Source organism: Lithobates pipiens, unplaced genomic scaffold, assembly GCF_037356315.1.
Source record: "Lithobates pipiens isolate NorthernLeopardFrog02 unplaced genomic scaffold, aLitPip1_a1.2 Scaffold_23, whole genome shotgun sequence".
Classification (NCBI taxonomy): Eukaryota; Metazoa; Chordata; class Amphibia; order Anura; family Ranidae; genus Lithobates; species Lithobates pipiens.
This window is the reverse complement of record NW_027507785.1, coordinates 326,033,161-326,060,412: the sequence shown is the minus strand read 5'-3', so window position 1 is coordinate 326,060,412 and position 27,252 is coordinate 326,033,161. Positions and strand designations below refer to the sequence as shown.

Sequence of the window (27,252 nt, the reverse complement as noted above, 5' to 3'; positions counted from 1 at the left end):
GTAGCTGCTGGCTTTTAATACTTTTTTTAAGGTGGAGCTCCGCTTTAAAGCAAAGTTCCAGACAATTTTGTGTTTATTAAAAGTCAGCAGCTACAAAAAGTGCAGCTGCTGACTTAATAAACACTCACCTGTCCCACAGCCCAGCGATGCGGCTGTCCGAACCCTCACCTCTTTTCTGCCTCTCTCCCCAGCGCCGGCATTGCAAGTGTGGGCACCCAGCTGTGACAGCTTACGCTTTACAGCTGGGCGCGAATTGCGCAGTGCCTCCCCATTGGTCGGGCAATCTTCTGGGACCATGTCTCAGAAGATTGCAGGAAGGGAGGGGATGCGAAAGTGGGAGTGGGTACCTGTCAAAACTAGGTAACTGCCCCCCCAAAATGACATGCCAAATGTGGCATGTAAAGGGGTAAGGAGTGCTTTAAGCAGAACTTCCTCTGCTTTAATGCTTTTCAATTGATTTACTTTCTCACAAACCTGTCAGCCTAATCAGGCTCTATGGGGTTGACTGACTAAAACCGGAGAGTGCAATATCTCTGGTGCAGCTGTGCATGGTGGCCAAACAGCTTCTAACTTTAGGTTGCTCAATTAAGCTTTGACGAAAGAAAAAAAAACAAAATGATTGGTTTCTATGCAGAGCTGCACCAGATTTTGCACTCTCCAGTTTTAGTAAATCAACCTCAAATTGGCTAATTCACTTCTTCAGATTATCAGTAAAAATGTTAACCAGATCCCCTAATATATAGGCAGCCACTAGTGGAAAAATTAGCACTTAAGTAGTACAGGAAGGACTTGCACCTACCTGGGGTACAGGAGAAAGGGGCGGGGTTTCCATCACGGTCCCGCTGGAGAACCTGCTCCATGAACGTCTGGTGGTCTTGCTCATAGAGAGGGATCTCCTGATCATTGATGTCATTCTGCAGACAGCCGTGAAACAAGCTAAGCAGCATATCATTGGGCAGAGACGAGTCCGGTTGCACATTGTCGGGCTCAGCTGAAGGAGACAAATTTAAAAAAAATCCATCAGGTGATCACAGAGACCAGAGCAGTTTTGCCTCCAAATCCTCCATAACCATAATCATGTACGCTTGGATAACCTATGCATGAATATGTATGGAAAGGCGTTTTATAATAACAATTGGAAACCAGGTGGTACTTTGCCGACACCAATCTGACATCCATAGGCTGATGACACTATAGCCAGTAATTACCAGCAAGCAATTTTATCGCTAGAGTTGCCGGTGATTTGCTACAGAATTGGATTGGGCTCTGCAACAAACTGCACTCCGTCAGCGATTTGTGCCCCGCTGGCGCTCTAAGTGCCCCATGGCAAGCCGTTTGCTATGGGGGCACTCATGTGTGCTCGCTCCCGAGTCCCGCTCTTTGTGTCCGCAAGACACACAGAGCAAAGGCTTGGCCCCACCCCCCTGCTCCCTCCTCACTGGCTGTGATTGACTGCTGTGTCTCAACCAAAGAGGAGGGGCTGAGAGGGAAGCTGCATGCAGGTTTTCTTTACCTTATTGCATAGAATGTAAAAGGTAAAAAAAGTTCTGCTTTACAACCACTTTAAAGAGGAGCTCCACCCAAAAACTGAAGCTCTGCTTGTTTGCTTCCTACCCCCCTCCGCTGCCACATTTGGCACCTTTCGGTCGGGGGGAAGTGGGTACCTGTTTTTGATAGGTACCTGCTCCCACTTCCGGGTGGTTTCTCTACGGCAAAGCCAGTCAGAAATTTGGCTTCACTGCCGGTAAGGATGAGCTCCGGCGTGTTCACATTGCTCCACGTGGCAGTGAGACATTGGTCGATCTCTGCAGCCGAAAATCGGGGCAATGTCTCACTGCCTGTGATTAGCGCAGCGCAGCGCTGCGCCGACTTCCTGGCGGGCTCTGCACGTGGAACAATGCGAACACGCCTGAGCTCATCCTTAACTGCCAGTGTCCCTTACAAGAGATGGCGAAGGCAGTACCTGAGAGCCGATTGAAAATACAGCCGGGTGCCGACATCGCAGGATCCCTGGACAAGTGTCATAATATTAAAAGTCAGAAGGTACAGTATTTGTACAGTATTTGTAGCTGCTGACTTTTAATATATTTGTCGGGGGGGCTGGAGCTCCACTTTAAGCACAGCAAATGCTTAAATATTTCATGGAAAAACATTACCAGCGACAGTTGACAGCGATTTTGAAATCATGATTTTGTCACTTCGTGGCCTCAAATTACGTTTTTGTTTTATTCAGCTGTATTTATTCTTTCAAACTTATAACATCCAAGTGAAAAACATAACACCAACATGTCAGATAAAAAACAAAAAAACAGAATCACCGAGTTGGAAAAAGGATTCCCCCCCCCCCCCCCCCCCCCACGTCAGTATTTTTCTAAACCACCTTTTGCTTTAATTCCAGCCTTTAGTCTGTTGGGATTTGTCTCCACTAACTTTGCACATCTAGACTTTGCAATATTTGCCCACTCTCATTTGCAGAACTGCTGAAGTTCAGTTACATTTGATGGTGAGCAGTCTTCAAGTCATTCCACAGATTTTCAATGGGGTTAAAGTCTGGGCTCTGACTAGACCATGCAAGGACATTCCCATTTTTCTCCTCGTACCACATTTTGGCGATTGTTGCTGTGTGCTTTGAATCATTGTCATGCATTAAAAAGGGGATCAACTCCAGAGATAAAATGATAATTCTCCCGCTCTACAAGACTCTGGTCCGGCCGCACATGGAGTATGCCGTCCAGTTCTGGGCACCAGTCCTCAGGAAGGATGTACTGGAAATGGAGCGGAGTACAAAGAAGGGCAACAAAGCTAATAAAGGGACTGGAGGAGATTAGTTATGAGGAAAGGTTGTGAGCTCTGAACTTATTCTCTCTGGAGAAGAGACGCTTGAGAGGGGATATGATTTCAATGTACAAATACCGTACTGGTGACCCCACAATAGGGAGAAAACTGTTTTGCAGAAGGGAGTTTAACAAGACTCGTGGCCACTCATTAAAATTAGAAGAAAAGAGGTTTAACCTTAAACTATGTAGAGGATTCTTTACTGTAAGAGCAGCAAGGATGTGGAATTCCCTTCCACAGGCGGTGGTCTCAGCGGGGAGCATCGATAGTTCCAAGAAACTATTAGATAAGCATCTGAACGACCGCAACATACAGGGATATACAATGCAATACTGATATATAATCACACATATAGGTTGGACTTGACGGACTTGTGTCTTTCTTCAACCTCACCTACTATGTAACAAGGCCTTCTGAGTGCCTGCCTCCTTGTCTTCAAAATTCTGATAATTTGGGGATAATGCAAAGAAACTGCTGGTATTGCTATCTTAAGGTATTGGTGATGGCATATGACCCGGTTCCCAGGCAGGTGGCTTCTACACCCCAGAGGATCTCCATGTCTCCTTGGCTTGCAGCGTAATGTAACGAGAAATGAAATTGAAGCACAACACCACTGGGGGTCCAAAATATCACTGTGGGTCCAATTCCCTTTCCGGTTTGTTCACATTGTTGTCCGTCAAGCCCTGATGAAAGGGGCGCTCTTGGATCCTTCGAAACATGTTGGCTACGTTTTGGATTGTACCCTTGACTTTTATAAGAATAAAGTTGTATTTGGACCTCTTAGCAAGTAGCGCGGAGCTTCAACTTCAGTTCTGGTTACATTTCAGGATTATGAGAGCCCTGCTTTTCTGAGGGTGGGGTCTGTCTTCTAATTTTTGAGCACACTGTTTTTTGGAGGCGGTGCATATCGTCATATTTTTGACAGCTCTGTTATCAGGTTCACTTTAAAAAAAAAGAAAACTTACACCAACAACATAAAGGGGTTAGCTAGCTGAGGCCTCCATGTATATGTGTTGGTGGTCTTTCCACCCACACACATATGCAAGTCCACCTGTGAGTTAGAACAATGATGTCCCACATTACCCCGGCTCAGCGTCAGGAAGAAAAGCTCGATCTGTTGGCATTTGGGTAGCAGCTTCATCAGATCGAAGTGGAACGGCACCTCCCGGATGCACAGGCCGCCACTATTACCCGGTTCTGGAAATAACGAAGAGAAGAAGGATTACACCGCAGTAAGGAACCTGACAATAAATTCATTTTTCATTAGTATTAATAAATCCAAATGTAAATATATATATTTCCGAGGAATCACAACGCAGCTTTAAAATTTCATTATATCTCCAATTCCTATATTGTCGTTGCAGGCTTCTTCATGAAACACACAGCAGTTTGGAGCCTTGTGGCTCTTCATCAGGTGTGAACATGCCTGCAATGACAATAAGGACTTGAAATAAAAGGAGAACAAAGTTGGGACTTTATATGAGACCTTGGACATCCCGCACAAAGGTCTCCATCCCTAATCTATAAATGCACAAGGGGGAAAAAAAAAGCTTTTTTTATTATTATTTTTTACCTGTTCTCTACCATTACATTATATTACTGCAGGTAAGAGGGCTAGGATCATAGGTGTTGCTCCCTCTCTTTCCTTTATCAATTGATTTTAAACCATTATTAAATTTTTTTGCATATAATTCATTGTAGATATTCCCAACCAGCTGCTCCTGATGAGTGGATACAAGTCCACGAAACGCGTCAAGCTTTTACCCCTGCTGCTATATCACAGTATCCATAGTTTATACCATGGGTTCTATTAAAGGGTGGAGACATTGATTTATTTATTATTTATTTATTTTTTACTATAATATGTTCATTATTGTCGTGTCGATTCTGGGTGTACTGCTGCTATTTATTTTTACTATGTGATATATTATTTATTATATTATTATACCTATTATTATTAATATTATTATTATTATTATCATGATATATTGTATGATATAGAATTATGTTGTGAGATATTATACTAATTATATTTTATTCAATATACAATTGATTTAATTACATGGTAATATATTGTATCTGTATCAACTATTTCTTATTGTTTACCGATTGTTTTCAATTAAATACATGATGAATTATTGCTTCATGCCCATTATTGTCACCTCAGAACACTATTTATATTACAATTAATGTCTCAGCCAACCCTGAGTGTTGTATTTCATATAAAGACAATAAGGACTTGTTCACACCACAATTTTAGCGATCCTGGATGCGTTTTTGAGCATGCACGTTTGTGACGAGTTTTGAATGCACATTTTTCATTTTAAAACTTGAGAAATCTTTAGATATTTTAGGGCATTCTGCTGTGTTTACATGTTTTACACATTTTGATGTGTTCCGGGCAAAAAAAAGAAAGAAAAAATGCAGCAAGTTGTACTTTTGTTGAAAGCACTGGAATTGACCGCAATGGTGTGAACTAGAAATTAGAGAAATGAGCAAGAAACTTTTGGAGCGATAGGAATAGAAGGCAAGCAGAGGGTGCAATCATCGAAGTGTAGCAATTGTTTTAAAAGATATAGACATGAATGCACTCACATGTGGTTCAAATAAGCAGGCATAACATCCTCATCAACTCATTTGAACCACATGTGAGTGCATTCATGTTTTTATCTGCTTTTTAAATAAAATTGCTGCACTTAGATGGTTGCGCCCTCTGTTTGCTTTCTACTGGTAGTGCAAAGTTTGGAGGATTCACCCTGTCCATGTTTGTTGATGAGCGGCAATCCATCCATTAATGATTGTCGTATATATTGGACTTTTTAAGGTGCCAGTTCCCACATTTTATACTCAGTTTTGAGCCTTATAAATTATTGTTAATTCCTTGAGCTTTTGGAGCACAGTGACTCTTTGAAACTGTATTTGATTGGAACCTGCCTGTCTCCTACATACAAATCTTATGTAATAATGCTGACTCGGTACAACAATCAAATGACCTAAACAATTTTTACCAAAATGTATCAGAGCACAACGGCTGCCATATTACAGACCAGGCAAGATTGTATATCCACTTAAAGGGTAAAGGTCATCTTCACAAAAAAAAAAAAAAAATCTGTTAGGTGAACTTACATTCAATTTTAACAATCAGTTTTTTGGGGGTTTTTTTGCTAGAAAATTACTTAGAACCCCTAAACATTATATATTTTTCGTAAAGCAGAGTGCCCAGAGAATAAATTGGTGAGTTTTGCACATTTTTATGTCAAACGGTATTTCAAACGCAATTTTCTGGGGGGAAAAAAAAATCCACCTTTTTTGAATTTTAATGCAAAAATTACACAATACATAACCCAATTTTTTCGTAAAATATAAAAGATGATGTTACACTAAATAGATATCAAAAACATGTCACTTTTTAAAACAGCGTACGCCAATACAACAGCGACAAATGGCGTACATTTTACTACCCATAGGCAACGCTTTAAAAGTCTTTATAGGTCACCACTTTAGATTTACAGAGGAGGTCGGGTGTTAGAATTATTGCCCATGATCCGACGTTTCGCTGTAATACCTCATGTGTGGGACAATCGCTGTTTCCACACCTGTGAGACCGATGTTTGCATTCGCCTTTTTGAGCAAGCACGGGGGGGGGGGGGGGGGGACTAGGACACTATTAACTATTTATTAAATTTTTTTTACATTTTTTTGTTATTTTTTTTATATTCAATTTTATTTTATTTTTTACACTGTTGCTTTACTTTTGTTTGTTTTTTTAATCACTTTTATTTCTGTCACAAGGCATGTAATCAGCAATAGGCATGTGACAGGTACTCTTTATGGAAGAATCTTATGGAAGAATAGGGCGGCACAGCGGTGTAGTGGTTAGCACTTTCACCTAGCAGTAAAAAGGGTCGCTGGTTCAAATGCCAACCATGACACTACCTGCCTGGAGTTTGCATGTTCTCCCTGTGCCTGTGTGGGTTTCCTCCAGGTACTCCGGTTTCCTCCCACAATCCAAAGACATGCTGGTAGGTAAATTGGCTTCTTTTCAAAAAAAATTGGCCCTAATATATGAATGGGGACCTTGGATTGTGGGCTCCTTGAGGGTAGGGACCAACATGAGTGTGCAATGTACAGGGATGGGGACAATTGTAGACACTCTCTCAGGCTAAACTGGATGGACTGGTGTCTTTATTCAACCTAACAAACTATGAAACTATGAATCTGAGGTCTATAAGACCCCAAAATCCCTCCTCTGCACTTTAAAGTATTCAAAACACCAAGATCTATATTTTTGAGTGCTTTTGTGTTTTTAAAATTGTCGCGGTTTTCATCCGGGGTAAACCGGAAGTGACGTCAGGTCATCACTTCTGGGTTACCACAGCCGAGAGCCGATCCAGGCCAATACGTGACTGGTCGGCAAGTGGTTACTTTGTAGGATTTGCACCAAGGTCACTTTGCTCTTCCCACCTGTCCGCTCCACTTTAGTCAGCATTGGAGATCCGCCATCTTTGTTCTGGCAAAGCTGTACAATATACTCAAACGTGAGCATGATGTTGATGCAGCTCTGATCTCTGGGGAACAACTGCAAGAAAGAAAGCTTGTCAAAGTCTGTAAAAGAAAGACACATTTTATCATGGAGTGCAATTAAATTACATGTTGTAGATAAGAAGGCATTACTCTGTATATATATGGAATGACCCAAACATTACCATGTAAATCAGGGGTAGGCAACCTTAAGACCCCTTTCACACTGGAAGCGTTTTTCAGGCACTAAAGGGCTAAATGTAGTGCCTACAGCTGGGCGATTTTCACAAAATAAAAAAAATAAAAAAAATCAATTCACGATTCGAATTCGTTTGTTCTTTTTTTTTTGATGGACACCGCACCGGTCCCGAGGAGCTGCGGGCAGGAGTTTTTAGGCGAGGCCGCGGATTCGGCCTAGTCCGTGGCGTCCGGCCTCGTGGACTAAGCCGAAGCCTTGCCTAAAAACTCCTGCCCGCAGCTCCTCAGGACCGGCGCGGTGTCAGCGCTGGTCCTGGTGAAAAAAAAAAAAAATCAATTTGCTGAAATTTTGAATCGATTTGACCTCTCAACTTGAGTCAAGATTTAAATCGATTTTTTCCCAAACCCTAGTAGTGCCTGTAAAGCCCCTGAAAAAGCCTCTCCTGCCACCCCAATGTGAAAGCCCGAGTGCTTCCATACTAGCTCATTATGAAATACTTACCTTAGAAAGAAGCCCCCTGCATCGCAAACTGGTCAACGTTGAGGGAGCTGACATTTTCCCCTCTGGGTTTCTTCCGGGTTCATGGCTCCGGCGCTGACCGGAGCCACAATGACGTCTCTCCAGTGTATGAGCGCGGGAGTCCTGCATTCCGGGAAGTTCGGGCATGATACGCCAGACATTCACTGTGAATGTCACAGGAATCAGTCCAGGCACCACGTCATCCCAACAATAAAGTCAGGATCCACCAGTTGCCTGGACTGATGCCTGTCTCAGCCTCTCAGTAAGCCGCTGAGAGCCTGAGATGGCCGCTCCGCCCCCTCAGCAGCTGAGCGAGGAGGAGCAGACAGGAGAGCTGCTGACTGACAGTTGGCAGCTTTCGGCTCGGGGAGCTGTGAGAACAGAGCCATCGGCAATGTTCGATCAGCTCAGTTCTCCAGTGCAGAGCCGGTGGGGGACAGATGCAGCAACTGACAGACGCTGCATCCACCTACTTAAGTATAAATGGGGAAAAAAAAACACTTACTTCTCTTTTAACCACTTGCTTACCGGGCACCTAAACCCCCCTCCTCCTCAGACTAATTTTCAGCTTTTAGCGCTGTTACACTTTGAATGACAATTGCGCGGTCATACAACACTGTACACAAATGACACTTTTTTCCCACAAACAGAACTTTCTTTCGGCGGTATTTGATCACCTCTGGATTTTTTATTTTTTGTTAAAACCAATTAAAAAAAATAAAATAAATACAAAACTGTTTTATATTTTGTTAATAAATTTTGCAAACAGGTAATTTTTCTCCTTCATTGATGTATGCTGATGAGGCTACACTGATGGGCACCGATAGGCTGCACTGATGGGCACTAATAGGCGGCACTGAAGGGGATTGATAGGTGATACTGATGGGCAGCACTGCTAGGTGGCACTGATGGGCAGCACTGCTAGATGGCACTGATGGGCAGCACTGCTAGGTGGCACTGATGGGCAGCACTGGTGGGCATTGATAGGTGGCACTTGTGGGCACCTGATTCGTGGCACTGGTGAGCATATATGAGGCTCTTTCTCCTTGGGACCGATGTCAGAAGCCGGTGATCGGCTTTTTTTCTTCTTATGCTGTCAGCGTGAGAAGAAAAAAAAAATAATTACTGATCTTCTGTTTACATCACGTGATCAGCTGTCATTGGCTGACAGCTGATCACATGGTAAGGGGCCTGGGATCGACCCCGTACTCAGAGTCCCATTGCCCCCTGAGATCACAGCGCGTGCCGCATGCGCCCTTCAGGGGGGCGTGACGAGCCTGCAAAGGGGAGGACGTCAATAGACGTACTCCTGGCAAAGCAGATCCACGCTGTAGCCGTCATTCGGCTATAGAGCGCGTCTGATGCAGTTAAAGCTAATCTCAAACTATTGAATCCCAATAAAAGAAGCAAAGTGTTCATACACGACAGGTAAAGGCGGGGCTGACCATGCCCAGGTTATTTCCTCGGTACTCACTGCTTGTGGAATCTCGGAGTACATAAGGCCATGCAGGTGCTTCCAGCTCTCGGAGGTGCCCATAACGACTCCGCTCTGCGGCTCCACCCAACACTCAGAGACGAGGTGCAGCTCAGTGTCCTGCTCTATGGCTTCCACCTCCGTGTCATTATCCTCATCTGTGGAGAAGCTGAGAAGACACAGATATGTGGAGTGGTCAAAAAAAGAGAGAATCAAATGTGGGGGGGGGCAGATGTGCATGCACAGACAGACATAGTAAATAATAACTCACCTGTCCTTGGTGGAGGTGACATACGGAGGAAAGAGAATGTACTGAATAACACAGCTGTGCTTCTCTATACTGTTCTCTCCTATACAGTCGCTCTGCGGAGGAGACAGGAGCGTGGGGGGTCAGTGCTATCAGTGACGAATGGAACAGACAGGGGGGGGGGAGTATTGGACTCACCTGAATGGGGACCTCTAAGACCATATTAATTATTCCTTCTCCACTGGAGGCAAAATGGAACCCTTCCGACAGCCTTATCCTGCAGTGACAAGTACAGCAATGTCAGTTTCTAACAATGGAGGAGTCACTACAGAGCAGTGATGGCGAACCTCGGCACCCCAGGTGTTTTGGAACTACATTTCCCATGATGCTCCCCTACAAGGCAGTGTAGTGGAGCATCATGGGAAATGTAGTTCCAAAACATCTGGGGTGCCAAGGTTCGCCATCATTGCTATAGAGGAACAACGTTTTGCAGGATTTGGACATCACAGCTTTCCCAGGTGCCCTGGAGACGGCCCACTGAGACACCCTCAACCAATAGGAAGCAGCCAGAAATCAGGGGGTAACAATGAAGTAAAGAGGACCTGCAGTCCGCTCACATAATTTGTAATAAAAAAAACATCTTTGCCATTCTGAAGCTTCCCTCCAACCACTTTGCATATTATTTTATATAGACTGCGATTCTGTACTTGCCAAATATGCTGCAGAAATCTCCCTCCACTGAGTCTGGGCTGCAGCCATTTTAACTGTGGGCAGCTGAAGCTGCTGCCTGTTCACTTCCTGGATTTAAGAAAGACTAGAAAATTACAAGAATGGACTTTGTAGGCACTCACGTTAGAATAAAAGCTTGAATTATTTAATTGGATAAAGTTAAAAAGCACAATGACATGTCATCATTTGTATGATGTGTGATTTTTTTTTCTGTCTTGTACATAAGCTTTTTAACTTTATACAATTAAATAATTCAAACTTTTATTGTAACATGAGTGCCAACAAAGTCCATTTTTGTAACTTCCAGTCTTTCTCAAATAATATCCGGACGGTGGCATATCTTTAGTGTATACACAGTGTCACCCTGTGAGGATACACGGTTAAAATTCCAATCTTTTTGACTTCCTGGATTTACACAGACACACAACACCAGCTCTGCAGCTCTCTTTGGCCCTTTTATGGCTCACCTCCCTTCCCTTCCTGGCAAACTCTCACCAGAGTGAGAGAGAGACCTGTGCATGATGTCATAAGCCCCTAGGCCAGTGATTCCCTAGGCCAGAGGTTGCTAGGGGCTCCTTCAGCATTGGACAATTTCTGCCTCTCAGATAAGTTCCCACCGACCCCATTGATCTTTTTTAGCTCTCTGTAAGGAGGTAATTCTTCCCAATGACCACAAGTGTAAGGACCATTCTTACCACTGACCATCACACTAATGTCTCATGAGTTGTAGATTTCTCATTTTTAGCAGGAGTTCCCCTGAGACCGGAGAACTATTTCAAGGGTGCTGAAAAGGTTGAGAAAGGCTGACCTAGGCCAATGACCAGACAAGATACAGGAAGTGGGCTGTAGAAGGGATTTACTGGCAGAAAAAAAAAAAGTTTTACTATCCAAAGTTAAAACAACAACAACAAGGGCAGAAGATTTAAATAGATGGAAAATAGATAAAAATTTCTGAAGTTTCGCTTTAAATGTACATTGTTTTGTGTTCTTTAACCACTTGATCTCCAGAAGATTTACCCCCCCTCCTCCTTCATGTCCAAGCCATTTTTAGCGATAAAGTAACACAGTGCCGTAACAATTGCGCGGTCGTGCAACACTGCACGAAAATTCAATTTATGTCCTTTTTTTCGCCCACAAATAGAGCTTTCTTTTGGTGGTATTTGATCGCCACTGGATTTTTGTTGCTCCTCATGACCATTTTTACCTATTCAATACTGTGCTACTTTAACTGGAAATTGCGCGGTCATGCAACACTGTACACAAATTACATTTATATCATTTTTTTTTTTCACACAAATAGTGCTTTCTACTTTTAATTAATTTTATTTATTTTTTGTAGTAGTGCTTTCTAGTTTTTTATTTTATTAAATTTTTTGTAGTAGTGCTTTCTACTTTTTTATTTATTTATTTTTTGTAGTAGTGCTTTCTACTTTTTTATTTATTAATTTTTGGTAGTAGTGCTTTCTACTTTTTTATTTATTAATTTTTGGTAGTAGTGCTTTCTACTTTTTTATTTTATTACATTTTTTGTAGTAGTGCTTTCTACTTTTTTATTTATTAATTTTTGGTAGTAGTGCTTTCTACTTTTTTATTTTATTACATTTTTTGTAGTAGTGCTTTCTACTTTTTTATTTATTTATTTTTTGTAGTAGTGCTTTCTAGTTTTTTTATTTTATTTAATTTTTTGTAGTAGTGCTTTCTAGTTTTTTATTTTATTAAATTTTTTGTAGTAGTGCTTTCTACTTTTTTATTTATTTATTTTTTGTAGTAGTGCTTTCTACTTTTTTATTTATTAATTTTTGGTAGTAGTGCTTTCTACTTTTTTATTTATTAATTTTTGGTAGTAGTGCTTTCTACTTTTTTATTTTATTACATTTTTTTGTAGTAGTGCTTTCTACTTTTTTATTTATTAATTTTTGGTAGTAGTGCTTTCTACTTTTTTATTTATTTATTTTTTGTAGTAGTGCTTTCTACTTTTAAATTAATTTTATGAGTAGTGCTTTCTAGTTTTTTTATTTTATTTAATTTTTTGTAGTAGTGCTTTCTACTTTATTTATTTATTTTTTGTAGTAGTGCTTTCTACTTTTAATCAATTAATTTATTTTTTGTAGTAGTGCTAAAAAAGTAGAAAGTACTACTACAAAAAAAAAAAAAAAATACATAAAAAGTAGAAAGCACTACTACAAAAAAATGAATAAATAAAAAGTAGAAAGCACTACTACAAAAAAATAAATAAAAAAGTAGAAAGTACCAGTACAAAAAATAAATACATAAAAAGTAAAAAGCACTACTACAAAAAAATATATAAAAATGTAGAAAGCACTACTACAAAAAAATAAATAAAGATGTAGAAAGCACTACTACAAAAAATTAATAAATAAAAAAGTATAAAGCACTACTACAAAAAAATAAAAAAGTAGAAAGTACTACTACAAAAAAAGAAATACATAAAAAGTAGAAAGCACTACTACAAAAAAATAAATAAATAAAAAAGTAGAAAGCACTACTACCAAAAAATTAATAAATAAAAAAGTATAAAGCACTACTACAAAAAAATAAAAAAGTAGAAAGTACTACTACAAAAAAAGAAATACATAAAAAGTAGAAAGCACTACTACAAAAAAATAAATAAATAAAAAAGTAGAAAGCACTACTACAAAAAATTAATAAATAAAAAAGTATAAAGCACTACTACAAAAAAATAAAAAAGTAGAAAGTACTACTACAAAAAAAGAAATACATAAAAAGTAGAAAGCACTACTACAAAAAAATAAATAAATAAAAAAGTAGAAAGCACTACTACCAAAAAAATTAATTAATTAATTAAAAGTAGAAAGCACTACTATCAAAAATAAATAAAAAAGTAGAAAGCACTACTACAAAAAATAAATAAAATTAATTAAAAGTAGAAAGCACTATTTGTGTGAAAAAAAATGATATAAATGTAATTTGTGTACAGTGTTGCATGACCGCGCAATTGCCAGTTAAAGTAGCGCAGTATTGAATAGGTAAAAATAGTCATGAAGGGGGGTAAAACCTTCCAGGAGGTCAAGTGGTTAATTGCGGAGGGAAGGTGAACAAAAGTTGAATGACCCAAATAGGTAATATAATAGATTAAAAAATGTTATTTTGTTACAAAATGACCGTTTTGAACCCTCTTGGGTGGTCACAAATATTGGCACACGTGGGCAGACTTACTCTGTAAGGGTGGAGAGGATCTGTGCCATAGCAGTGGTGGGCACGGTAGTGGTCAGACCTGACTGCACAGACCAGATCCACCTCTGATGGTAGAAGTAGCGGGAGAGGGAAGCCAGGGAGGAGGAAGCGGAGCGGTTGGTGATGGAGGGCCCCGGTACTGAAGTGTGCTGGGTCGGACTCTCCAGGTTCAGAATAAATGGAGTTCTGTAATCCAGAGGCAGCTTGTCATACCTACGAAGGAGAAGAATTAGACACAACACCTCGCAGGCTTCTTATTCACAGACATTCTTTTACCCCGGGGGGGGGGGGCTTGCTGGGGGGGGGGGGTTTTGTCAGTTCAGCACACGCTACTAAAATATGTTCACTGGCTACATGAAGTGGAGGCACCCAGAGCACCATAACCTAAGCAAGGAAGGTTTGAGAAGTGCAGGGGTCAGTGGTAAATAATACAGAGTACAGAGGTCAGTGGTATACAATGCAGGGTACAAGGGCCAGTAGTATGCAAGGGATAGTGCAGGGATCAGTAGTAAGGCAGAGTCTATAGCAGTGATGGGGAACCTTGGCACCCCAGATGTGTTGGAACTACATTTCCCATGTTGCTAAACTACACTGCAGAGTGCATGAGAAATGTAGTTCAAAAACATCTGGGGTGCCAAAGTTCACCATCACTGGTGTATGGGTTAGGGGTTTGTAGAGCAGGATACAGGGGTGAGGAGTATGCAACACAGATAGCAGGGGTCAGGAGTAATCAACGTAGAGTGCAATGGCCAGTAATAGGTAGCGCAGAGTGCATGAGTCGGGAGTATGTAGCGCAGAGTGCAGGGGTCGGGAGCATGTAGCGCAGAGTGCAGGGGTCGGGAGCATGTAGCGCAGAGTGCAGGGGTCGGGAGCATGTAGCGCAGAGTGCAGGGGTCGGGAGTATGTAGCGCAGAGTGCAGGGGTCGGGAGTATGTAGCGCAGAGTGCAGGGGTCGGGAGTATGTAGCGCAGAGTGCAGGGGTCGGGAGTATGTAGCGCAGAGTGCAGGGGTCGGGAGTATGTAGCGCAGAGTGCAGGGGTCAGGAGTATGTAGTGCAGAGTGCAGGGGTCAAGAGTATTAATGGAAAGTTCTGCGGTCAGGAGTATGTAGTGGAAAGTTCAGCAGTCAGGAGTCTGTAGCGCAGAGTGCAAGGGTCAGGAATATATAGCTCAGAGTTCAGGGGTCAGGAGTATGTAATGGAAAGTGTAGAGATCAGGAGTATCGTATAGTGCAGGGGTCAGGAGTATCGTAGAGTGCAGGGGTATGTAATGGAAAGTGTAAAGATCAGGAGTACCGTAGAGTGCAGGGGTCAGGAGTATGTAGTGCAGGGATCAGGAGTATGTAATGGAAAGTGCAGGGTTCAGGAGTATCGTAGAGTGCAGGGGTCAGGAGTATGTACCCCCGAGTGCAGAGGTCAGCAGGAAGTAATGCAGAATGCAGGGGACGGTGGCACAGCACAAGTTCCCCCCTCCCTCTATAAAAGTTACCAGCTTTCAGATGCAGAAGTGCCTAGCAGAGGGAGGGAAGTCCTCTCAGGTAGGGATGAGCTCAGGCGTGTTCACACACTTCACGTGCAGAGCCCGCCAGGAAGTTGGTGCTGCGCTAATCACAGGCAGTGAGACATTGCCCAATCTCTGCAGCCGCGCATCGGGGCAATGTCTCACTGCCCGTGATTAGCGCAGCGCTGCGCCAACTTCCTGGCGGGCTCTGCACATGGACCATGTGAACACGCCTGAGCTCATCCTTACTCTCAGGTCTCTCCTTATCTATGTCATGTGACACATCAGAGTCAGGGAGGGGCCCAGGACTTCCCTCGGCTCTGCAATTTCTCAAGCCGCTGTGATCCGAGGTCCACATTCCATTTACAGTTTAAATCGCTTTAGAAACGTTCAGGTGTAAGCTACCCGTTAGCTCAAAAGGACACAAAACATACGCATGCAATATTTATATTTAAAATCAGTCTTGACCAAAGCAAATAAGAAAAATAAAATAATAAAACCACTACACATCTTTTATTATTTCCCGTATCTTTCTTCTTTCTATAGGATGGTGTTTGACACTCACTTAATGAGAAGCTTCTCCAGGGGTTTGTGCAGCAGAACGAGGCAACAGCGGTCTGAGAAGGCTGGAGGAGGCACTTGCGGAGGAGGGGACTTGGAGGGCGAGCTGATTCCAAAGATCTTCCTTTTCACCCGCGGGGTGCTGTCTTTACTGTCTTTCCCTCTGTAAGGGAATCGCAGCTGCAGGATGAGGTCCTTCAGCTCTTCCACCATCTGCAGAAGACAAAGAGGAACGTAAAATAAAGATTCTCACTGCTGCAACTAAACAGCAAACCACGGGCGCGGCCAACAAAGAGGCAGCACTTTTTTTCATTACTGATCACCTCTGTCAATATGCAACATTGTGCTCCTGATTTTTTATTTAGCAACATTCATATTCAGCAGCCAATAGCTGGTGATCCTGCATGTCTCCTTCCCACCTTGGAGCACTCTGACCACGCTAAGCAATGCAAATAAATCCATGCTGGCATGGTCAGTTTGTGTCTTTTAGCTTCCAATGTGAGCCACAGGATGTGGTGCCAACGCTACAGGAGGTGCGCCTGTATTTCTGTAGTCAGTCTGGCTGGCATGCCCTCCCCCCAGCCTTGATCTGATTGATTGACAGCAGAGCCTAGCAGGACTATCATTCTCTCTAGATTAGTTGCACAGGGATGGCCCTGTGGAATGCAAAGTATTAAGGCCGGCTATAGACAATGCCAATCCGCACAAAGACAGGTTCAGCAGGAACCGGCTGACGTTCGAACTGTGTGTGCGGGCAGACTGAACCTACCCAGTTGACTGATCGATCAACTTGCGTACAACCAGCCTGCGGGATTCACTTGACATTATTGCTAGCTGCTGCTATAGCGGCTGGCAATAATCACTGTCTTCTCCCAGCGGGGACAGCTTCCAATAATGTGCCCCTGAAGACTTAATTTCTGGACGAAACAAGTTGGGGCGGAGCTGGAAGAAATGATGTCAGCACGCATGCAAGGATTCTGCATGTTGTCGTTTTTAATGTCAGTGTTCATGTAAGTGTTTATAACCGAATATGAATAAAAATGACCTGTCAGGTTTACACTACTGCAAGAAGTTTTAGTTCTCTTTGATGTCACATGCCCATATGATGCTTGGGACGGAGGAAGGAATTACCATGTGATATATCCAGCTCTATGGATGAACGATATGACAACAAGCGCTGTTTGACTTCTCAGCTAATGCCGCGTACACACAATCTGAATTCTCGTCGGAAAAAGCTCTGATGGTTTTCCCGACAGAATTCCGACGGGGGGGACGGGCAGACTACACAGCACAAGCACTGTGCTGTTCAATCTGCTTTAACCACTTCGGTACCGCGCTATTGCCAAATGACGGCATTAGCGCGGACCTACATTTCCGGGACTACGTCCATTGACGTCGTCCCGGTTACGAGCGGCCTGCGCGCCCCCTGAGGGGCGCGCGCGGCGCGCTCTGTGATCGGCGAGTCCATGAGACTCGCCTGATCACCGATCCGTGCAAGGGGTCGATCCCGACCCCTTATCACGTGATCAGCTGTCAGCCAATGACAGCTGATCATGTGATAGAACGGAGCCGGTAATCGGCTATTATTCCTCCTCGCGCTGACAGCACGAGGAGAAAAAAAAAAAAGCCGATCACCGGCGGTCGTGATCGGGACATCAGTCCCGATCACGGCCATCAATACAAGGGACCACCTGCCACCTGCCAGTGCCAACCTGCCTCCCGCAGTGCCATCCTGAAGTAAAATAAAAAGCAAAAGTAAGTTCCCCCTGTCAGTGCCCATAGTGCCCACAGTGCCACCCACAGTGCCACCCCACAGTGCCACCCACAGTGCCACCCCACAGTGCCACCCACAGTGCCACCCAATCTGCCTCAAAGGTGCTGCACCCCAGTGCCGCCCATCAGTGCCCAGCAGTGCCGCCCATCAGTGCCCAGCAGTGCCGCCCATCAGTGCCCAGCAGTGCCACCTATCAGAGCCACCTATCAGTGCCACCTATCAGTGCCCATCAGTCCCATCTATCTGTGGTACCTATCAGTGCCCATCCGTGCCACCCATCCGTGCCACTTATCCGTGCCACCCATCCGTGCCATCTTATCTGTGCCCATCTTTGCCCATCAGTGCCACCTTATCTGTGCCCATCGGTGCCGCCTTATCTGTGCCTATTAGTGCCGCCTTATCTGTGCCTATTAGTGCCGCCTTAACTATGCCTATCAGTGCCCACCAGTGCAGCCTATCAGTGCCCACCAATGCAGCCCATCAGTGCCCACCAATGCAGCCCATCAGTGCCCACCAATGCAGCCCATCAGTGCCCACCAATGCAGCCCATCAGTGCCCACCAATGCAGCCCATCAGTGCCGCCTAATCAGCGCACTTCAATGAAGGAGAAAAATGACCCGTTTGCAAAATTTTATAACAAACTATTAAAACATGATTTTATTTTTTTATTTTTTTGCATCTTTTTTTGTTTGTTTAGCAAAAAATAAAACTCCGAGCTGTAACTAAATACCACCAAAAGAAAGTTCTATTTGTGGGAAAAAAATGATAAAAATTTCATTTGGGTACAGTGTTGTATGACCGCGTAATTGTCATTCAAAGTGCATCAGCGCTGAAAGCTGAAAATTGGTCTGGGACTGAGGGGGGTTTAAGTGCCCAGTAAGCAAGTGGTTAAGGGACCAGAATATCTTATTATTTTTTTTTTTTTTTTTTTTTGGGGGGGGGGGGGGGGGGTTTAACAAACATTTAACTGTACTGTTTCTTTATATGATTATATGTCCTCACCTAATGATATTGCGAGTATAAATAACAGCCTGTGTGATACATAAATTTATTACAGTATGTGAGACAGCTGAAATATTACATATGTGTTTAATATGATGCTAATATATATAACGTATTTATCGGTGTATAGCACGCGCCGGCGTATAACACGCACCCCAAGTTTAGGAGGGAATTTTAAGGAAAAAAAACTTTTAGGAGGGAAGTGTAAAGGAAAAAAGCCTTGTCCACCATTGCAGCCTTGTCATGCAGCGTTATGCAGCCTTGACCACCATTGCAGCCTTGTCTATTTAAATGGTCTCTTTTTCATTTTTTTAAAATGCCGTTGCCGAGATACAGAGCCGTGGCGCGTAGTACCCCGTTTCCCCAAAAATAAGACCTAGCGTGATTGTCGGTGATGGAATATAAGCCCTACCCCCCAAATAAGCCCTAGTTTAAGTCCTTGTAGGTCTTATTTTCAGGGTAGGGCTTATTTTCAGGGAAACAGGGTAGGGCTTATTTGGGGGGGTAGGGCTTGTATTGCAGCCATCACCGGCAATCACGCTAGGTCTTATTTTCGGGGAAACAGGGTAGTTCTCGGCGGCCTCGGTCAGCCTTCGGCTCTTCTCGGCAGCTTTCGGCCACCGAGAGCGGCCGAAGCCGCCGAGAAGAGCCGAAGGCGGGCAAAAGCTGGCGAGAACGGCCAAAAGCCACTGATAATGGTCGAAGGCGGCCGAAAGCCGCCTTGAAGAGCCGAAGGCGGCTAAAAGCCGCCCAGAGGCTCAGAACTGCGGGGGATCGGCGTATAACACGCACCCGCGATTTCCCCCTGCTTTTAAGGGGAAAAAAGTGCGTGTTATACGCCAATAAATACGGTATATTACTTACTAATATATATATATATATATATATATATATATATATATATATATATAGTATTTATTGGCGTATAACACACACTTCTTCACCCTGAAAATCAGGTGCACATAGCGTGTGCGCGTTATATGCCAATACTTAAATTTTAGCTACCTTGGAGGGGACAGGGAGGGGGGTGGGACAAGCGCCATCAGATTACATACAGAGAATCTCCTGTTTACAATAGGAAGTCCCGTCTCCTGGGCCACCATTGGACCACTGTCATAGAAGATTCTCACTGTATGTAATCTGTCAGCGCTCGTCACGCCCCCCTCCCCGTCCCCTCTAGGCTGCAGATGGGCATCAGTGTAGCCTGATGGCAATGGTGAGGCTGCTGCACTGATGGCAATGGTGAGGCTGCATTGATGTGGACTGATGAGGCTGCATTGATGGCAATTGTGAGGCTGCAGATGGGCATCGATTAGGCTGCACTGATGGCAATGGTGAGGCTGCTGCACTGAAGGCAATGGTGAGGCTGCTGCACTGATGGCAATGGTGAGGCTGCTGCACTGATGGCAATGGTGAGGCTGCTGCACTGATGGCAATGGTGAGGCTGCATTGATGGCACTTGTGAGGCTGCAGATGGGCATTGATTAGGCTACACTGATGGCAATGGCGAGGCTGCTACACTGAAGGCAATGGTGAGGCTGCTACACTGAAGGCAATGGTGAGGCTGCTGCACTGATGGCAATGGTGAGGCTGCATTGATGTGGACTGATGAGGTTGCATTGATGGCACTTGCGAGGCTGCAGATGGGCATTGATCAGACTGCATTGATGGCAATGGTGAGGCTGCAGATGGGAACTCACCCTTGTTTTGCTTCAAAGTTCCTTATTTAAAATTAAATTTTTTTTCCTGAAACGTCCTTCTTAAAATTAATGTGCGTGTTATACGTCGATAAATACGGACATTTACATTTTAGAAATAATGCCCAGTGAATAACCCCTGAAGGAGGACTTAAACAGTCCGAAACACATCGGGTTTCATCCCCACTGCTCATGGGAGCTAGCCCATCATCGTCCTAGGGTGGCTCTTCTGATGTTGTGTGTTTGGCTTAAGGGCATTCATATGTAACACGTTAAAGTTTGTATATGTCTAAGTTCTATATCTTATCTTTCAAAGAAAAAATCTTTTATAATGTCAAAATAAAAATATGCTTTTTACTCTACGAGTCTGCCTTACAGTCCTTGAGAGGTTTTGATGTGCATGCGGTTCTGTACAGTTTTAAAGGGACGTTGGGGCAGGCAGTAAAGAGGTAAATGCAATGAAGCAACAATGACTAACGTCTTTTTTTTTTGGGGGGGGGAGGGGGAGATTTACCTTATTTCTGCAATTTGCTGGAGTCCCCAGAGGAAATCCCAGCCGGAGGACCATGCACGGGGCTTTCCAGATTATCCGCACCACACAGAAGGAAGAAGGCGTCTGACCAGCGTCACTGACAAAGTCAACAAGGGATATGATGAGGAAAGAAAAAAAAAAAAAAAAAAGATCACACCGATTTGTATGGCAGAAGAGAGTCATTGACTGACATTACCTCAACATTAACTTGACATAGGAGTAACCCTCCACCAGTACAAAGCTGCTCCAGTCCCGCAGGAGAGAGGTGAGGGCCGTGTGGGAGATGCGGCACTGAACTGTGCTATAGCGCCCGTTGTTCCCTGGGGTATGGAGGTGCTTCGGGAGAGGCCTGGAGGGGGTCACAAGAGAGGTCAGAATCCTTTGCAGCACTTAAAGACTGGCTCATGACAAACACTGAATTATTAGGGGAAGGGAGTACAGCATTCTTGGAGAGAGGAGCTTTAAGTAACTTTACATACATGTCATGCTCCAAAAGCAGCACAATGCGGTGCACATGAAGCCAGCGCTGCCACACATTGGCATCCATGGAAAGGATCGGTTTCCAGTAGGAGGCAAACTGGGAATGGCTGGAGTCCGAGCCACTGTGCTGCAGGGACAATACCTGCGGAGGAGAGGACAAAATGGAGTCACATACGTCATCTTACAGGAAGCTTCACTTACATCTCTGGATATAATAAAATTAGTTACATGAAGAATTAAGCGAAGATAACCTCTACTTATGTATATACACAAAGATGAAATTTTTCAGGCTTGTAAAAAGGTTTATTTTATGGCTCGCTTACACTTGCTTCGATTTTAAAAACGCACATTAAAGCGGGAGTCCCACCAAAAAAATTTTTTTTAAAGTCAGCAGCTACTGCAGCTGCTGACTTTTTAAATAAGGACACTCACCTGTCCCAGGGTCCAGCGACGTCGGCACCCGAGGCCGAACCGTCCCTCAGGTGCAGCCACTGCCTGCTCATTTTCTGCTATATTGCTCCCATGCTGTGCACCATTTGTGATATCTGCTAGTTTCTCCTGCTCCGGTCCTCCAGCTCTAGTCCTGCTATAGCATTCCCACGTTGCACACTACGTGTGCCGTCTGATAGCTGCTCAGCTCCAGTCCGGACCCCTCTCACTGTGCTGCTGCCCCATGCCGCACACCAGATGCGGCTTCTGCACCAGACACTCCCAGAACACACACACACACACACACACACACACACACAAACCAGAAGAGACTGCTGATGATGTCTTTCTGGTTCGCTTGTTGGTTTCTCAGTGCATCCTGGGATATCTCATATCTGCAAATACCTCAAAAACAAAGCAAAGCTAATGCTGGGGGAAAAAAAACCTTCAAAAGCTACAAATATTGTTAGCCCTTGTCCACACGGTCGGACATTCCGACAACCAAATCCGTTGGTGTTGCATACACACAAAGAATTACCGCTCTAAGGTAATGACTTCTCCCAAAACAGCTGTCTCCACAATCCCACAGGGTGCTGGCTCTGTTTGCAACAGGAACTGAAGTAGAAAAGATGTAGCTGGATAGCCGCACTCCGAATTATTCAACTTTATTTAAAAAATGTAATTAAAATCATAGCATCTAGGCTGGTAAACAGACTAACTGCACAGCCGCTGACATGTTTCACACCGGACACGGTGCTTAGTCATAGCTAGTTGAATAATTTGGAGTGCGGCTATCCAGCTACATCTTGTTGCATACACACGGTCGGACAAAGTTGTCGGAAAATCCGATCGTTCGTAACGTGATGACGTTATTTCGTTACGACGGGACTACGTTCAGGCTAGTAGCCAATAGCTTTGGTCTAGGAATTTGATCTGAGCATGCGTGGCACTTTGTCCAATCCAAATTCTTTACACGTGATCGGACAAAGTCCGATAGGATCATGTTGTCGGAAAATTTTATAGCCAAGTTGGAAAACTTGGTCCGTCGGAGTATCAAGTCTGATGGAGACCACACACGGTCCGATTATCCGAAAACACGGTCCTATCGGACATTGTCCATCGGAATGTCCGACCGTGTGTACAAGGGCTTAAAGTTAGACTTCTGTGGAGGATTTGGAGATGCTCTGAAGCACCAAGAAAGCGACATGGGGTAAAATTTTAGAAGCAAACGCAACGAGCGAACGGGACTGTAAGCGCACCAATTTATTTAGCGACAGACGCTTCGATTGGCATTCAGAGTGCTTTAAAAGAAAGCGAGCCCTTAAACACGATGCTGCTTATATCGCTGACACAAGAAAACGTACTGGTGTGGTGGATCCAGGAGGGATGTAGAACAGGGGGACTCCATTCTTGGTGCTTTCTGGGATTTTGAAATGTTCTGGAACACTATCGAACGATTTCAAGTGCACCAACATCTGATCTGTCTGGCTGATGCTGGAAGAGAAGAACAAACACCAGTTAAAGTGCATGTAACGTATCTACCCCCAGTTTGTTTTAACTAAATGTAGTCCATGCCTACCCCTAACTGCATACAATGTACCCACCCCCGTTCATCCTATTTGGAGTTGTCCAATTATAGATGATTTCTGTAATCAAGTAATAGCCTTTTTTTGCTAACCTGCAAGGTCTTTTTATCTCACGTACACCTAAAATTTGCTAATTTAGTCTATTAAATGAAGAATGCTGAGAATCTTTCTAAGGGAAACAAAGGTTAAGGCCCAGAAAACCCATTCCTCGTTAGCCTGTCTCATTGGATATCAGTAATAAACCAGATCACCCTATTTAAAGGGGGTCATGTACAGGAGAAGACATTCCATTCTCAAAATTTCACAAAAGTCTGGGACCCATGGTGTAAATCTACACATACTCTGCAATATTCTCTGAGATCCCTAAAAGTCTACTATGAGCCCACCCCTTTGCCCCGTTTACATGGGTGTACAACCATGTGAGGGCCCCGTTTGCCCACAGAGGGATGCACAGGTGCTATGTACATCCCTGTGCAGGCAGTCCTATTCATGTCAATTGGGACGTAGCAGCTGCATGGACACAGCCGCTGTTACCAATTTGACATCAGTGTCGGTGCAAGGCCCCAACTATACACTGTCTGCGTTCAGAGCCATGCACCCACACAGCTGTCCAATTGGCAGCAGCATCTGTGCCCATGCAGTCACTTCGTCCCAATTGACATGAATAGGACTGCCTGTACAGGGATGCACAGAGCAGCTGTGCATCCAAACAGGGCTCTCACATGGGAGTACGCTGTAGTATGCCCCATGTGAACGTTGCCTTAGAGCAGGGGCCTCTAAACTTTCTAATCAAAGGGCCACATTATGGTCCTTCAGACTTTGGGAGTGGGGGGGGGGGGGGGGGGTATGGACTGTGGCCAGTGGGAGTAGAAATGCCCTGGCATCAGTGGGATTAAATAACGCGTCATATTCAGGGTATAACATGTAAAATGTTACAAACCGACCGCCCCCCGATCCCCCCGCACTGACAGCTAGCAGGGATCTTCACCCAAGCTCCCCAACTCCATCCGCATCACTCATTCACAGTCCTCTATGAACGGAAAACTGCAAGTTCGGACAGCCTTGGCGGCTTGTAGTTTTCAATGAACTACCCCGTGGCCATGGAGCGCTGTGGTAGTTAATTCGTGCATCCTGTCAGATTGTACCTGCTCACCTGTCCGATGGACAGGCACACAGATACGCGGACAGGTCTGAAGGAGACGCGCATTGCACCAGCTGGTGCAATGCTTTAGAAGCTCAAGAAACAAAAAATAATAAAATGTAAAAAAAAAAAAAAAAATGTACCTGCAATTTGTCAAAAAGTGAACTTATCCTTTAAGAACTAACCTACAGAACGTATCATGTTAGTAGCCCGGGGACTGTATTGTATTTATCCTGAAGTTTATTTCAAAGACAAATTCTTTACAAAATCGAATAATTTGGGACTATGCTTTTCGCTTTTCAAGGCTTGAAGAAGCAAAGAAGTCATGTCTGAGGGCTCAAAAGTCAAAAATATCGGGGTGATCGGGTTTGCACATGTTGCAATAAGACTCCCATAGATTGGTGGTCAGTGGGAGGACTCCTTACACTAGTAGTCAGTGGGAGGACTCCTTACACTAGTGGTCAGTGGGAGGACTCCTTACACTAGTGGTCAGTGGGAGGACTCCTTACACTAGTAGTCAGTGGGAGGACTCCTTACACTAGTGGTCAGTGGGAGGACTCCTTACACTAGTGGTCAGTGGGAGGACTCCTTACACTAGTAGTCAGTGGGAGGACTCCTTACACTAGTAGTCAGTGGGAGGACTCCTTACACTAGTAGTCAGTGGGAGGACTCCTTACACTAGTAGTCAGTGGGAGGACTCCTTACACTAGTAGTCAGTGGGAGGACTCCTTACACTAGTAGTCAGTGGGAGGACTCCTTACACTAGTAGTCAGTGGGAATAATAATACATCGTCGGTCAGAATGTCCCCTTACAGATACAGATAGCTAAAAAGATAACTGGTGTCAGAGATAATGTATCTAAAAGCCAAAAATAGCTCAATGCTTTGCGAACCGCTAGCAACCCTGGAGGGACCTGGACTGAGAATGGCTGCATTAGATAGCAATCCATTGAGCATACCGCATAGTGTGAACGTTCGCGGAGTTCAAGAACTTGGTCAGGTGCGACTGGTGATGCATCGGGGGAAAATTTGCAACCTTAACAGATCTTATAAACCGTCCAATCATTCCAAGTAGACCAACAACAATAAGACTCTGTACCTCTGTAAAGTGTTCCAGAATCTCCGGATCACGCTGGTTCTGTACATGCTGGTGATGGGCTTCTTCAGGGTGCAGCTGATATCATGCAGAATGTCGTAGCTCCCTTCCATGACTACCTCTACCCTGGTGCTCCTCTTGGAGGGGTCCAGGGGCCAGGGGGCCATTGCCAGGTACTCAACACGCATGTTGTGCTTCCAGAGTAGAACCAGTTTTACCTCCAACAGCGCTGTAGAAACAAGGAGAGTAAATTATCTATGGAGACCTAGGTCTGGGAGGAATCACTAAGGGGTGCAGTTTTACAGCAGCGGTCTGGCATTATCCGGGCCATACACTCATGTGTCATTCAACCCAGAAGACATACTGTAAAGCACAGGCCGTTATGGAACTGCCAAGTATGGCGGCATCGCACCCCGCTTTCACATACCGGGATTTAGAGAGGAGGGGGCTAACATTTTCAGTGAGGATCACCAACAACCAGGAGAAGAGGTAAAGAGCAAGTATAAAATAAATAACTAAATAAAAAATAAGAGAAAACAAACTACACATGGGAGCCCTCCAGTTGGGACACGGGGTATAACTTGTCCTACATCGATGGAAAAAGAACAGTCCTTGTGACTCACCTTTGGCAATGCGGATTTCCCGGATGCTGTATCCTTCCCTGAGCCGCACAGAGACAACGCTGATGATGCCCGCATGCACTTCCTTCTCTGCGTGCTTCCTCCGACGTGTGGCAAGCGCTGGGTTACTGCTGGCTGATACCAAGTGTTCATTGAACAATTTGTGCTGTGATCCTGTCCAATAAAAATAAAAATAAATTATAGACAGTATATATTTATATTATAGAATTTTATTTATTTTTATATATATATATATATATATTTTTTTTTTTTTTTTTAAACACAAACTCAGGGTAAAATAAGTATTGAACACGTCACCATTTTTCCAGGTAAATATATTTCTAATGGTGCTAGTGACATTAAATTTTCCCTACATGTCGGTAACAACCCATGCAATCCATACATACAAAGACACCAAAACAAACAAGTTCAGAAATTAAAGGGGTTGTAAAGGTAAATGTTTTTTCACCTTAATGCATTCTATGCATTAAGGTGAAAAAACATCTGACAGTGCCGGCGCCCCCAGCCCCCCCGTTTTACTTACCTCACCCCTCGAAAGTCCCGCGCTCGCCCCCGACTTCCTCTTCACCACTCAGACTGGCCGCTGATTGGCTGGAGTGGATGGATTGAAGGCAGCGCAGCCATTGGCTCGCGCTGCTGTCAATCACATCCAATGACGTGGAGCGCCGGGGGGCGGGGCCGTGTGATACAGCAAGCGGCTATAGCCGCCGGCTGTATCACGGAAGCGTGCCCGCAGGTGCTTCTCACCATGCGAGGGAGCTCGCATGAACGTGAGAAGCACCTGCGGGAAGAAGCAGAGACAGCCGCCGAGGGACCCCAGAAGAGCAGGTTCGGGGCCACTCTGTGCAAAACGAGCTGCACAGTGGAGGTAAGTATAACATGTTTGTTAATTTAAGAAAAAAAAAAAAAAAAAAATACCTTTACAATCCCTTTAAGTTCTGTGTAATAAAGTGGAATGACACCGGGAAAAAGTATTGAACCCGCTAACTGAAATGTATTTAATACTTGGTACAAAATCCTTTGTTGGTAATGACAGCTTCAAGACACCTCCTGTATGGAGAAACGCGTCGCATGC

The 27,252-nt window shown here is 44.1% G+C and overlaps 1 protein-coding gene across 7 annotated transcripts in view; it reads right to left on the bottom strand.

Annotated features, from left to right (window-relative positions):
* SZT2 (SZT2 subunit of KICSTOR complex) overlaps positions 1 to 27,252 on the bottom strand; it is a 297,498-nt gene that overhangs the window by 230,533 nt on the left and 39,713 nt on the right. For all 7 annotated transcript variants that reach the window (XR_013262121.1, XM_077450667.1, XM_077450670.1 and 4 more), the window contains exons 9-22: positions 26,160 to 26,330; positions 25,540 to 25,765; positions 23,079 to 23,208; positions 21,285 to 21,427; positions 21,002 to 21,154; positions 20,788 to 20,902; positions 15,805 to 16,013; positions 13,723 to 13,953; positions 9,994 to 10,072; positions 9,820 to 9,911; positions 9,549 to 9,717; positions 7,300 to 7,414; positions 3,919 to 4,032; positions 800 to 991 (exon numbers count right to left, since the gene is read on the bottom strand). Coding sequence is in view for 6 of the 7 variants with exons in the window: in XM_077450667.1 (XP_077306793.1) it covers positions 800 to 991; positions 3,919 to 4,032; positions 7,300 to 7,414; positions 9,549 to 9,717; positions 9,820 to 9,911; positions 9,994 to 10,072; positions 13,723 to 13,953; positions 15,805 to 16,013; positions 20,788 to 20,902; positions 21,002 to 21,154; positions 21,285 to 21,427; positions 23,079 to 23,208; positions 25,540 to 25,765; positions 26,160 to 26,330 (2,139 nt within the window). In the remaining variant the exon portion in view is untranslated. The remainder of the gene's footprint in view (positions 1 to 799; positions 992 to 3,918; positions 4,033 to 7,299; positions 7,415 to 9,548; positions 9,718 to 9,819; positions 9,912 to 9,993; positions 10,073 to 13,722; positions 13,954 to 15,804; positions 16,014 to 20,787; positions 20,903 to 21,001; positions 21,155 to 21,284; positions 21,428 to 23,078; positions 23,209 to 25,539; positions 25,766 to 26,159; positions 26,331 to 27,252) is intronic.